The sequence below is a fragment of the Tyto alba genome, unplaced genomic scaffold, assembly GCF_018691265.1.
Source record: "Tyto alba isolate M040663 unplaced genomic scaffold, T.alba_DEE_v4.0 Super-Scaffold_22, whole genome shotgun sequence".
NCBI lineage: Eukaryota > Metazoa > Chordata > Aves > Strigiformes > Tytonidae > Tyto > Tyto alba.
Window position 1 is genome coordinate 17,583,886 of NW_024881296.1, and position 14,567 is coordinate 17,598,452.

The following is a 14,567-nucleotide window of genomic DNA, read 5'->3' on the forward strand; positions in this document are numbered from 1 at the left end:
TCCAGATTGTATCACTATCCATGAGCACAAGGGTTTCATAGGGAACAGGCAATAGAAAGACACTGGCAGGAAACAGTGCTTATGCTTTTGAAGACTGGCCTTGGTTTCTATATAAAATGCCTTAGCATGTAAAATACCTTTTTTTTTTTTTTTTTTTTAATCATAATGTCCACAGATAGCTATTTCCTGGGTCATTAATCCCAAACTCCCCACTTTCTCCTGAATCTCTAGAGGCCAAACTGCAAACATTAAGTACACCTTTATTTTCTGAAATGGGGAAGGAATAATTCCCACTGAGGACAGCGACAGTTAATTAGATTCTGCAGTGGGGGATTTAAGTTCAGAAATGTAGTCACCAAACTGCAATGTGTATGAATGGATTTTGATCATCCCTTTTCACTCAACAGCCAGTCTGGTGCAAATGCAAATTGATGCTGTGACCACCTTAGTTGTGTTAGAAGACATAAGAAGACCATCATCTCTCAATATAAAAAAAACAATTATGCATAGCATTTCCACAGTCACAATGAGACTGGCTGAACAAGAGATGAAGATGTGCTTACAGAAAGGCTAATGAAAATTTCTACAGTTGTTGGCAGTAACCATAATAAATATTATCCCAAGAAAAGTTAGAAGTCTATAGTAAGGTTTATTTGAAGAGCTATTCCAAATCAACCCCACAAATCAGAAGGATGTATCCTTTTATTAATTGCTCATCAGAACAAACCCATTACCTCACAAGTGAAATTGTTAGGAAATGCATTGTTTTTATTAAATTCCTGAAAACAATAGTGCCTTGTTGCAAAAATTTCACCTGAGTGTCAAATTTCTTTTCACATCTGTCATGTTCTGGAGCAAAACAAGCTTGTCCCTTGAAAATCTGCATTTTATTTCTCTTGTCTTTGGCAAAAGACAAGCTATGACTGGTAGAAGGTTTGAATAAGGGGCATATTGCTAGTTTGCTAGTATTTCTCATTGTGTACAGCATAGATGGTGGAGAATTGACTATGCAGTCCTGAATGAATATGATTGTCTTCTCTATTCTAGTACCAATGTGCACCATTGTGCTGGCACTCTGATACATCCACAGTGGGTCCTTACTGCAGCTCAGTGCTTGCAAGAGTGAGTATCCGCTAGAATGAGTGACAGACATTTTCTAAATCTCTATGAGAAAATCAACAGAGGAGCAAGATGTACCCAGTAAGGCACTTTCTTTACTCCTTACTTCCTGTCTGTCTTGCCAGCAAACTGATCTTTATCTTCTGCTCCTGTCACAGTCAGACAGAGCACAACAGAAGTTACTTCTGTTGTCTGCTCTTTCCCCCACCCCAAAGCATGCTGAAAAGGATGCTAATGATGTGCTGGTGCTAATTACACTTGGAAAAACTGTGGTAAACAGCTGACCCTTAGGGCTTTAAGAGTTGTGAATACTGCAAGAAGGTGCCACATTATTTACAGCCTATGGGATTTTTCACTGTAATAAAACCTGAATTGTTAAAAAAAAAAATCACATTTTCCCTCTCCCCAACAATAATTGAGGGCATCTATGGTCAGAAGCAGCAGCCTGCTCATCTTGTGAAGTGCAGTTCTCCAGGGAAATCACTGAATTTTGTAAGAATGACATTCCTGATTACATATACGGATGTATAATGTTGCTACTGTCATTTCTTCCAGGTCAACAGAGCCTTCTTCCTACAGGGTGTTTCTTGGTATACAGAATCTCAATGCAGCAGAGCCATCCCTGCAAATCCGAAGTGTTCAGAAAGCATTAAAGGAACCAAGTGGAGCAGACATTGCTTTGCTGAAGTTGAACAGGTACCATTTCAGTTCAAGTTTTCCACGCCTAACACCTTTATTCTAAAGTCACAAGTTAGCTTAGCTTGGAGTTAGCTCTCAGGGGTGATTGCGGGTGGTATGAGAGAGTGTGAGAGACCCTTTAAGTGTTAGCATATGCATCAGTTCAAGGCTGAACTCTGACCATCTCTCCTGCTGAATGACCCTGCTGGCAGAACCCACATGAGCTTCTTACACAGTTTAGGAAAGTCAAGAACCAGTTATGATGGGCGGGTTTCTCATGGGGAATTCCCACTCACCACCTGCTAAGAAGCAGGGAGTGTGGAGGCAAACTAAAGCAGAGTTGTGTCTAGAGGTTCTGCTTGGAGGCTTTTCCTGCTCAGCTCTGAGGGCTGTGAGCCACAACTGAAATTTTGGCCAGTAGACACCACAGTTTCTGCACGAGGCAAGTAGAATGGTCCAGTTTCCCTGGCAGTGTTCCAGGCCAGGCCACATGCATGTTTCATGAGTTGCAGCCTTGGCCAACAGATCAATAAAAACAGATCCTACTTGTGATATAGTAAAAAAGCCCGTGCGTAACTATAATTGCCCGAAGCCCTCTTTTGTGTTTTGCTTGGATGTCTGAGCAGTCTACTCTGAAATGTGTGCAGTTATTTCAATGCTATTTGTTCCCCTTTGGGATGCTTCTGAAAATTTTCTACTTACACATTGGTTTCCCTCTTGTTCTTATGCTCACCACACATGGAAAAAAGATCATGAAAGACTTATGTTTGACCTGAGAGGACATTTCTTTTCTAAATTTCATCACACTGCTTTAATGAACTTAGAAAAATTTCACTTAAATATCAACTCAGGTTCTGCAGTCCTTGATTGAGCAAAATCCCACTGACTTCAGGTGAGCAGAAGGAACTCATGCTCCACAAGTTTTTACTCTTACCACTGCTTGTAACTATGTAATTCAATTGCTGTTTTATTAGGAGCTTGATGCACATTTGAACTGTAGATGCATGCGTGCTACAGCATTGTAGTCAGTTTTGCATCAGCAGCACCCACCATCTAAAGTGAGATGCCATAAATAGCAGATATGGACATCATATCCCTCAATTTCTCGTTTAGATTAACTTTATTTGTTTTCAACTTCATTAAATTCCTTCTTTACATTTGTCTTCAGCTTTCTTTGTGGACTTTATTAAGTCCATATCTTCACTGTCTGTTCATAAAACAGATTACTCAAGAAAATATGATGCAAGAAGACTAGTTGCTACTGCTACACCTGCATTTTGTGGCAATAGACAAGCTTGTCAGACAACTGATGCAGGTCTGTGAAAATCTTGGCCAAAATCATCCCAAAGGAGGGCTGATCTATTGAGGAGGACCACTGATTTCAGTAGAAGTCTAGTCCCAGGTGAATTATGTGCCATGCTCCTAAGGAGACATGTGCTGTCTAGGACTGATTTTCATTTTTATAGGGAAAAGAAGTCACGCAGGATTAATTTCATGGAACCATGTGAGAGTGGAGGTTTGAGATCACCATCTTGGACTTCAGAGGGCTGGATGATAGAGTTCAAAATTATGACGATGGCATTGGCACATCTGTAGCTTCAGCACAGGAGCTGGTTAGCAACTCCTACCCTCCTTGACTGCTGCATTCATGTTTCATTCAGATTTTTGTGTTGGAAAAATCTTTATTTTAAGATGGACCAGAGTCAGTTCCCTTTGGTGTCTCATTATCTTGAATTTCCTTGGGGCCCTTGAATGTCTTGATTAGGAACAGTGGGATTTGTTTTTTCCCTTTAATTGGACATTAAAGATCTCACTAACTAACGTATTACATACTTTGAAAATCATTCTGGGCCTGAAAAGTGATTATAAAGGTTCATTTAACACTGAGTGAACATCTGGAGTTCAGTCAGGTTCTTTTACTCTCTTTCACAATCAGAACTAACCTTCACAGGATAGGTTTCTGACAGTAATAAATCTCATTTAACAGCTTGTTCAGACATACTTTCACTGTACCAAAACTGTTTGCACTTGTCTGACTCCTAGGGCAATATATCTTCCAGAAGATGCCTCATCTTTTTCCATCTACATCTGAAAGTCAATAAGGGATCAGACAGTCCAAAGCAAAGACCTCCCTATGTAGTATTTTTGTCTTCTGCAGAATTGTTTTCCAGGGCCCTGTCCACTCCACATCAAGCTTTATTCCAGTGCTGAAGCCTCCAGGCACAATGCTGTGATGAGGAAGAGTTTTATTTTGGTATTTACTTTATTGAGATGATAGACTGAGTAATGTGCAAGATACGGCATGATGTTTCCCACAATTATATCACCCACGTAACTAAAGAAAGGAATTTTCCACAACTTCAGCTGTGTCTGCTTATTTACTCATTCATCCATTCTTCCCTCCTCCTGTGAATTTCCTGAAAATGCCCACAGTCTCTGAGGCAGGGACAATCTGAGATAAACCAGGCTTACACCACCTGAAAGGGCTGCTGGGGGCAGGGGTTGGGCTTGTGCATGTTCCTATACACACTGCGGAGGTAACCAGGGATCAGTGCTCTAGCACTATGCTGCAAACACTCTTGCACTGTGACTGTGCCCAAAAACACATCCCAGAGACTTTCAGTTGCTCTAAGGAATCTATTTTTTCACCAAGCAACTAGGCACCATCTTATATCTATACAGTTTTAAGGCACCATCAACTTCTCCACTCTTCCCCATGCCATTTCCATGAAGAGCCATCTGAGTATGAAAACTGAATAAGCTAATGGTATTTTTTCTAAGGATCTTTTAATTATTCTTTGTTTGTTTTCTAGTCCTGTAACAATTACTGACCATGTAAAACCAGTTTGTTTGCCTGAAACCAGTCTGATGGTAGAAAGAGCAGCAGCATGTTTTCTAACTGCCTGGGGAAAAACAAGAGGTAAATCATATTCAGTGCGGTTGAAAACTTAGGAAGGTTTTCAAAACCTATTCCAAAATATGTGCATTCATGGAACCTGAAAAACACATTTTACTTAAGATTTAACTAAGCCACAGGTCACCAGGAAACATTATTCTTTTTATTCCTTTCTCTCAGAGCCTAATCTTTCCCCCTCATTGCTCACATAAACTGAATTCATTGAACAAGAGAAAAGACACTTAGACTTAAGACTTTATCACCTTTTATCTCTGTCTATTTTGGTCTTACTTCAGCTTAGATATACACCATATTTGCACAAATAAGGACAATACTTAATTAATGCCCCTGCCTTTAATTTTGATCTTTAGATACTCATTTTTTTTAACATCTGAATGAAGCTTGCTCTAGCCTTCCTGTAGTCTTACTGTCTGCATAGACTTCTGCAGGGACTTGCCTTCCCTCCAGACTGATAGGATATATGGGCAAGCACCAGCCTTAAGACCTTGTATCTGAGATAAGATGGCATCTCAGGAACTGTGAAGCCCTTAAGTCAGAGCTTGCTCAAATCCAACCAGCTTGGGGGCATGGGCAAAATGAGTTCAAGATGGTTTTTAATGACAGCAGAACACTTACCTGAATTTTGTTCACTGCCTAGCATTAAAAAACAACCACGTGGTGTCCTGCTGCCCAGCTCCCATCCCACAAATGCTGAGGGTTGAGAATACCCATCCCTCTTTGACCTGCTTTTCCTGAAGCAGGGGGCAATTTCTTGTCCTTGGGCTTCCAGTAGTGATGTTGGCATCTGCCCTCATTCAGTCCCAGCTCCCATGCACACACTTTTGTCTTTGCTGAGCTACACACAAGGGATGCCCGCCCTTTCCCATTTGCCAGACAGCACCTTGTTAATACTCAACCTGTAAAAAGAATGTAAAAAGGAGCCAATGGATTTTTATTTATGTGTGCATCTGCAGAATTCAAAAAAAAACCAAAACAAAACAACACCCAACCCCCAAAAAAACAACAAACAGAACATGTCCCCGTCTATAGGTTTCACCATAAAAAGCTTCCACATAGATTGCAGTACTTTTTTCCCCTTCCTGTGTCATTTAGCTACAAAATTGATTCTATGAAAATAATGCTTAAAAATAATCATTCTATTAGTGTAACTCATCAGCATTATCAGGAAACACTTTTCTCCAACAAAGACAGTATTTACTGGCTTTCCTCTCACCTATTTTACCTTTCTTACCTTGCATTTTTATTTTTTTGTTCAGCTTACCACACGGTGGCAGCTGCTTCCTATGTTCTAGTGATCACAGCCACAAAAAAAAAAATGGTACAGGCTAGATTTCTTTTGGAAGTGTATTAAAATGGAAAAATCAGCAAACCACTGTTGCATTTAGGCAGTGGGAAGAGGGTCCTGCCATGTCATGCAAATAGTTAATGAAATCAGAAAGGGAGGGGGAGCAGAACCAGAGCCCCACATCTAAATAAACTGTGTTTTGAGAAAATTCAGCCTCATCTTCAAGAAAATCCTCCTTGTCTGGAGAACACTTTAGGCTTGAAAAAGTTCAAATATAATGTAAAGTAAATCCAGGCTAACATTTTTCCCCCTGAAATAATCCATTGCTACTGCACCATAATGGAAGCCTAAAAACCATCACAATGTCTCAGAATGCTATCTGCTTTTATTTATTCAGTAACACTTTGCAAAGATGAATAACCTCTGCCTGTTGAGGGTAGTCATGATCCAAGTACAGAAAAGTTGAAAGATTTAATAAGGTACTTCAAAGAGCTCAGAGAGTATAGTAGAGCTGGGGATGGATTCCAGTCCTTTCATTACTGAGGCTCCACTAGATCACAATGCCTGGGCTACCATTTATAACTGTTTTATTTTCTTCATTGTTCATAAAGGTACCAATACAGACAACAGATTAAAAGATGTTGAATTCCCTGTGCTTGAAAACAGAATATGTAATCGCCCTGAATTTCTGAATGGAAGCGTCAAAAATCATGAATTTTGTGGTGGATTTACTTTTGGAAGCGTAGATAACTGTGAGGTAAGAATAATCTAGCTTTGAGTGTAAGCAAGTCAAATAACAATTTGTTCTTTCAAGGCTCAGAAATAGCTTCAGCAACTCAAGGCTTCTGAATGAAGCATAAGAACTGAGGTATACATAATGTTTTTTCTTCACTCGCATAGTAAACCAGAATAGTGGGGAAATTGTGTAGGGTAATTTTGCATTCCTTTCAGAACTGCATGCTGACATATCCTACTCATAGTAGCCTAGTGTTGTGAATACCCCACTTCACCTGAAATAAAGTCTGTAATATGATACGTGGACTTCACTTTGTTCCTAGAGCCAGAGGGGAAACCAGTGACTGTTTCTGGTGCAGCCTGGAGTTGTACCACATCTTTATTTAATCCCTTGATTAAATACAGTTTGAAGTGCTTCCAGTTTTCTAATTTTCACAAATATATGAAAAGACTTTTAAATTGTGTTTTTCTTAATGGAGGATATAATCTTGGGAGCTTTTCAATAAAACTCTGGTAGCTACCTGGTGACAGAGTCAGAAAAGAAATGCTGGTCTGTCTGAGCAGGTGTTCAAGACTGCCAGGGCAAATGATATCTTTGAGAATGTGGACAGTGCCTTCACTGATAGGCTCACAAGTCATTGGACATAGGTATTCTTATCCTGCTATATTTGGATTTTAAGGAACAGCATTAAAACAATTAAATTCCAGGAATGAGTAGGTCAGAGGATATGGAAAATTAAGAAACTTCCCTTTTTTGTGTGTAATTGGCCTCACAGTGATCTGGGGATATTCTCATATCCCTGGTCAGTAGATCTTCAGACCAGGGGAATGGCCTGGATGCTTGGAAGCAAACTTTCTTTCCCCCTATTTTATTTTTACTCCAGAAGGTCTAATAAAATCCTCTCCCTCTCCCTACAGCCATTGCCTTAGTTATATTTTGTGGCCATCAGAGTTATCACAGTATTATTCCTGCCAGTATTTTACTGTTTGCATGCCTAGTGTCTCCATCACTAGAGAGGTCACCTTATTGTCTCTTCTCCTCCCTAGGCTGAAGTTGGAGGACCTCTGGTATGTCAAGATAAGGACAGATTTGTCCAATATGGAGTCACATCTTGGGGACTGGACTGTACCCAGCCATCAAAACCTGTTTTTGTTCGAATTCCTAGTTTTGGTTCTTGGATCAAGAATGCAATAGTTTCCCACTGAATCTAGATGCAGGTTAGCTTTTCTGGAAAGCTGTCGTGTCAGAAACAGAATTCCAAGCATGGTTTTAAAATTGTAATAATTCATAAGAATCTTTAAAAAATACCATTCCTAGCAGAGCATATGTAGTTATTGCAATGAAATAGCCAAGCTGACCATTTATTATTGTTTGTCATTGTGTCTGTTGTGCCTGGGTAAGTCAACCATGTTACATGTGGCAGCAACTCTAAGCTTCCTACTTCACCCTTCCCTTTTGAGACATGTTCCAACTCATGAAAGTGTCTTTCTTTTTGTTCAGACACCTGTTTTTCTCCTCTGTATATGCAAGCAGCTAGCCTATGCACTCCCTCTATGTAGTAGGTCTTCCCTGTGCAAGAAACTTTATCCCAAATGAGGCCTGTCCCTATACCTATCTCTGGCCATCTGCTCCCCTATCTGTTGCTGCTCCAGGAATAAGAAAGTAGCAGCCAAACCCAGCTGCTGCCTTGGGTAAGAATAAGCCAGTGTAGGCTGTGCCTGTGCTGCCAGGAGTTGGATGAAGGCCTGGTGGCAGGTCCCTTCCACTTTTTCCCGTGTGATCAGCTGAACAAGTAACAGTCTGTTACAGGGGAGCATGTTTCAGGCTACAACCAACTCTGCAACCTGTTATTACCATTCATTTCACTTAATCAACTTGTGACTCAGCATTGGCGAAAAACCTGGAGTGTGAACCCAGACACAGCTCCTTTTGCTCTATCACCAATATGATACACTTTCTAGTTGCACAAGTTTTCTGCTCAAGTATAGTACTCAGTGCGCCTCCCCCCAGCTCTCCTGTGGTAATACAGCCCCAAAGGCTTTTCTTGAGTTGTGTGCTCATTAAGGTTGGATACTTTCAGAACCTGTTGAGTGCAACATTTCCTGGAGCACATGAAAGGCTTGATACCATCTGGCACTTGTTTTCTATTCCCCATGTACTGTTGGTTTTGTAAGTTCTGCCAGTAGTAACGTTCCTTCAAAAAATGTTGGCACAATTTCCCTTTAATAACTGGCCAGACTCAGTTGTTCCTATTTCTCTTGGTGCCTCTAAGCTATTCTTCAGTTCCTATAGGCATTGCCTAATGGAAATTTCAGGTATTTGATACCATCTTTTGCTAGTAGATCTTGAACCACGGCTTCAGGAGTTCTGCCAGCCTGGGTAATCCCACTGCCTGCAGATGTTTTCTACAGTCTGCCTGTAATTCACAGATCGCAGTAGCACAGGCATGTGCAGCTGCATATTCCTCGTGGAACCCAATAACCCTGCACTTTGGGTGCATGAAAACATGAGAAGATGGGACAGGAAGACATGAGAAAATGGGCCAAAGAACATGGCATTGAGTGGGTATATCACATTCCCTATCATGAACCAGCCTCTGGGAAAACTGAGCGGTACAATGGGCTACTAAAGACCATGCTAAGAGCAATGAGAGGCAGAATTTTAAACACTGGGACACACATTTAGCAAGGGCCACCTGACTAACCATTGAGTTAGTCAATACTAGAGGATCTACCAACCAGGCAGGCCCTGCCCAGTCAAACCTTCTGCATACTGTAGACAGAAATAAAGTCCCGGTAGTGTACCTTAAAAGCATGCTGGGGAAGACTGTCTGGGTTATTCCTACTTCAAGTAAAGGCAAGCCCATACATGGAATTACCTTTGCCCAAAGGCCTGTGTGCACTTGGTGGGTAATGCAGAAGGACAGGGAAATCCTATGTGTGCCTCAAGGGGGATTAATATTAGGTGAAAGTAGCCGATAGATTGAACTGTATTAGGTCAATCACCAAACAACCCTATCAATGTATTGCTATTGTTGACACATATTACACTAATGGCATCACATTCATAAAGGATCACATGAGCTTGGATAAAGTCAGGATTGGCTTCAGCAAATGATGCCCAGCGACTTCCACAGACTGTGAATACAGACGGTGCCAGGTACATCAGCCACCAGCTCCAACCGTAAGAGGGACTGCATGCCATCCTCCTGCCAGGTCCAAGGTCACCTGTGCCCTACGGACTGAGCATCACTCCTCCTGCCTTAAAAGACTACCATGACAGATGGAACCCGAAGTTCCATCTGTCCAATATGAAGTGGGTGCATGAAATGCTGCTGCTTTGTCATATAAACCAAAGGCTACTGTTCTTGATTTAAAGGTTTAAAAAAGGCCATTCTCCCTCGACACTCTTATCAGACTACCTCTCAATATTATTTGGTTAGATTTGGTGTGACTGTCAGTGTAATTCTCGCTGGACACTCTAATAAATATAACAATTTTCATGTCACTGTTCATCACATTTGGAAATTGGGTTTCTTTCCCAGAAATCAGTGTGATTCATTAGCAATCCAACCTCTTGCTACAGGATGTTTTCAGGGGCTAAACACTCTCTTTGGCCTTCACTTTACAATATTCTCTGAATCTTCTTTGACTTGGTTCCACAATTATTTGAGTCTTTTCTGGGTGTCATTTTGTGTCTTGGGTTGGGTTTTTTAGCTTTTATGAGAATACAGTCTGGAAATCCTACATTATTTTCTCCAGCTGAGAAAATTACTGTGGTTTTAGCTGTTCTCTTGCAGCATGGGAATTTATTATCAGTCATCTGTCCTGGTTTTGGCACGTAGTGATACACTGCTTCTGGCAAGGCTTCTTGTACTTTTCAATCTTTTGATGTGCCTAAATAATAAATCTATTTTTATATTTACAGTGCCACTCATTACTACAAGGACTGTGTTAATACATTGTCATGAACATTAGGAACTTGGACACTAATTCTGACAATAACACTAGCTCTTTGCCATTGGATGGCATCCTGCATCCTTGGCACACAAGTACCGTCCTCTTCATTTCATCTGTGCTTCTTGGGTCTGTTTTAGTGCACTATATGTTCTTACTCTGTCACACTTGCGAATGTACGACTCGATTTTTTTGGTTTTCTGTACTTTAAACATGTGGAGAACTTCAGCACTTCAAATCTTTCTGAGTGCTAGAAGTGCATTTTCTTCAAGAAGTTATATGTTACAAGACTAATGGGTAGTTTGTCACTAGGGAAGGTGTTGCAGACTTTGAAAGCAAGTTTGGAAAAAAAGTTATTAAGAAAACTCCAGTTGCTCATGGCATCATCTGTTTAAGTTTGCATCCCACTTTCATCCGCCTTCCACCTTGTTGTTTGTGATGAATATTATATTTCTGCACTTTCTTTGACAAAAATAGAACATGATATGCTACGGTCTGTTGGACACATGGCACATGTAAATGGCATATCTTTCAAAAATCTACTTTGAGTTGAAATATACTTGGAGCAAAAGATAAAGCTGATCAGCAATTTTTCCATGATTTCTAATGCAAAATTTCCTGATCTTAGCTCAGGATTTTACATGAGAGTAAGGAAAAGAAAACCCAAACAACTTTTCTAATGCTTTCTCCAGCAAATGTAAGTTGTGGAACCTAGTGGCAAGGTCTTTTTGCATAGGGACATAAAAATGATTAAAGAATAAAGGATTTTTATAGAACATATATTAAACTTGAACCATCATAAGCACTTTTATAAACTGCTTGTAAACAAATAAGATGTTATTTGATGTTATACTCACGCACATAAACACACACTCAGACATGCACACACATACACAATCTGATAAAATATTAAACCACAGTGGTTTTGCTGAACCATTTCCCAAAGCAGTGCTAGTGCTGGGCATTACGTTCTGGGACACTTGAGCAGGTCTCAAAGCTGCCCTCCAGGTCACTCTGCTGTACCCCATCCTTTAGCTTAGCTATGGTTTCTCCAAAGCTCTCTGTCTAGGAAATGGAGAATGCTTTTGCCCTCCTGCCTAGCAGTGACATGATGAAGATGTCCCTCGCATACAAGAGTTCTAGCACACTGTGTGCTAAATGCCACAGCTGCTGAACTGGACCCTATTTCCAAGTATTTACAGCTGAATTCACTCTTCAGCTGTGTACTTTTAAGGCAGGGAAAGGACTGCATTTTCTCTTAATTGCCTTCAGTAAAGGCTGTTGTTAGATTTTATGGGGTTTTTTAATGTCATTAGTGCTCTTCACAGCTCTGTTAAAGGCAATTGTAGTGTCCCTGTTTTTCCAGATATTTTTTTTCAGCAACACAGAAACCTCAGTATTTAATTCTTCAGATCTTTCTGATATAAAGTTGACACTCAGTTTGCTCACTTAACTAATCTCTCTACTTCTCTAAAGTCTGTCTGACTTTATTCTGCTCTTTTCTTATATTTGACAGCAGCCAGAACAAATGAACATCTCAAAGACTAAAACTTGCACTACTGGAAAAGCACCCTCCATATCTCCTTACTGTCACATCATTTTCCTGAGCTTGAATACTTTACATCTGTGGCCAGAAAATGCAGAAATGAGCTTATCCACCAGGTCTTCTGCCCTCTGTGTGCCTTCATGTGTAGACCAAGGACAGAATTTATTTTTAACTTGGCTACTTTTTTCCTTCCTGAACCCCTTCCCGCCTTCCCTGCAGAAGCCCCTGCCACTAGAAGCCATCCCCATTACCTCTCTGGAGTCGCTGCCCAAAGTTCCCTCTGGCTCTGTGAAACAGGGCTATGCAAATCTCACTTTTGTCACTTGTTCTAGTTGTCTTTGAAAAGAAAGTAAAAATATCTTCCTTATTTCCCAGCTACCTGTGGTTCTATGTCATAGCATTACTCCTTGGAGCTCTTATATGAGATCCTTTAGTTCACGCTTAACCCCAATCTTGTAGCTGTGCCCTTCCATAGAGTTGACTTTTCAGATTTTCCTGTCCAAGAAACTGAATTTTGCTATTGGTCTTTTCTGTTCTTAGTAAATAACTGATATCTAAGAGGTTATTTTCTGAGTTTTTGAGATTCTGAAATTTAGGGAAATTATGCTTATATTTATTCAATAAGGTGTGACCTGTGTTCTGACATTGTTTGCAATTTCTTTTGCAGGGCATTTTTCTGAGCTTACAGTAAACCCAATTTCAAGGGTCAACTTCTATTTAAAAATCCTCCTACTGATGTTTATATTTTAACCACTGTGCTAACTAATGTACCCTGACTCTGAAATAAGATCTGATAAACTTCCACCTAAGGTAGGCCTCACAGTGGTCAAATAAATGAGAACAAACACAAGACCAGAACTGAGGAGAGATTTAAACACTGTGTGGATCTATGAAGGAAAAGAGGAAAGGAAGAAAGGCACAGAAGAATACAGATAAATCAAAATTTTACAAGAAATCCTTTCAAACACAAGGCCTTGAGGGGTCACATCCTTGCCACAAAGCAGCAGTGAGGACTGCCAGTCTGGCAGATGACAGACACTTCTGTTTTGACATTTTCTTGTGGAAAACTTATAGAATTAACATTTCTGTACCAGGATCAATTGCTGACAATATCCCAGGTCTAGTTTTCCAGGATCAGATTCATTAAGACAGAGATGAATAATATTTCTCCAAATCTGCATTACCATCTTTAAAAGAATTGGCAATACAATTTTTCTTTCCTCCAAAATAACTCAGGAGCATCCACACTGAAGCAAGTGCATTTTAACCAGGTTCAAGGCAATGAAATTGAGAGAAGCCTAGAAGTGGCAACTGCTATAGACCTAAAGGAGTATGTGTGGACTTTTAACATTAAAAAATCTTGCAGAAGAGTGCTTGCTTACATGATGCATTCAGATATTCCCAAACTATCTCAACGCATGTTAACACACCTTTGGCTACTACAATTACCTCATTTGGTTTTGAAAACCTGTAGGAAAAGCTTATCTGGTTAAAATCTCTAAAACATCATGTTTACCAGAGCATTTTATAAACTCAAAACTCAAGGCTTTTCAAACCTCTCCTGTGCAGGAGAAACAGCCACATGTAATACACATACGCAAGTTTTGTCTTAAAATTTAACCACCAGAAGTATACCATAATGCAGTAACCCAGTGAATATCTCAGTGAAAATGAGAGATAAAGATGGAGAAGGTGACAGAGGTGCTGGGGAGGGAAGAGCTGTTCAGAAAACAAATTTTGCATTGGACTAGGGAAAAAAACCACTATCTGATAGTATCTGATGGGAAGGAGGCACTGGGAGTGGTGATCAGATGCTGGCCATGACTAGGGACAAGACAGTGACCAGGGAGTCAGGGGTGCAGAGCAAGAGAGAGGAAACACAGGGTCTGGAGTAAGAAATGAAAATGGGGTTAAAATTGTTAAAAACATGTTGGGCTAAACCAAACTTGAATAGCTCTCGAAATCCTGCTTGCTAGTGAAGCCTTCTTTGTATTCTGTACTTCATTTTATCCTTCTTCCTTAATGAAAAATTGTTGCTAAAACCCAATAAGCCCAATCCCACATGTAATTGTACAGTATCCAACCCATTCTCCCTGTGACCCTTCAAGTGTTTCCCTGAGCTGAGTCCAGCTCCCATCAGCTCATCTCTTGGCCTCATCTGCTTTGTTTCCCTGGCCTAGTGTTAGTGGTTTTCCAAACCTCTACAGATATCCCAAGCTTTGCTGTTGTCCACAAGCTGTATTAAAACAGTTTCAAGCACAGAAGACAACCAGATAACATGGTATTACAGCACTCTACAGGGTAAAAATACTACAGGGCTACAAGCAGAA

At 40.3% G+C, this 14,567-nt stretch overlaps 1 protein-coding gene and 1 long non-coding RNA gene across 2 annotated transcripts in view; one reads left to right on the plus strand and one right to left on the minus strand.

Moving 5' to 3' along the window:
- LOC122153733 (plasminogen-like) overlaps positions 1-7,940 on the plus strand; it is a 24,901-nt gene extending 16,961 nt beyond the window's left edge. Inside the window, exons 15-19 of the mRNA XM_042796101.1 lie at positions 1,048-1,122; positions 1,675-1,815; positions 4,611-4,717; positions 6,611-6,756; positions 7,782-7,940. Coding sequence (XP_042652035.1) covers positions 1,048-1,122; positions 1,675-1,815; positions 4,611-4,717; positions 6,611-6,756; positions 7,782-7,940 — 628 coding nt within the window. The remainder of the gene's footprint in view (positions 1-1,047; positions 1,123-1,674; positions 1,816-4,610; positions 4,718-6,610; positions 6,757-7,781) is intronic.
- Positions 1-12,959, minus strand: part of LOC122153734 — a 17,914-nt gene extending 4,955 nt beyond the window's left edge. Inside the window, exons 1-2 of the long non-coding RNA XR_006165620.1 lie at positions 12,949-12,959; positions 2,716-2,726 (exon numbers count right to left, since the gene is read on the minus strand). This is a non-coding gene — a long non-coding RNA (uncharacterized LOC122153734). The remainder of the gene's footprint in view (positions 1-2,715; positions 2,727-12,948) is intronic.
- Positions 12,960-14,567: the final 1,608 nt, after the last annotated feature.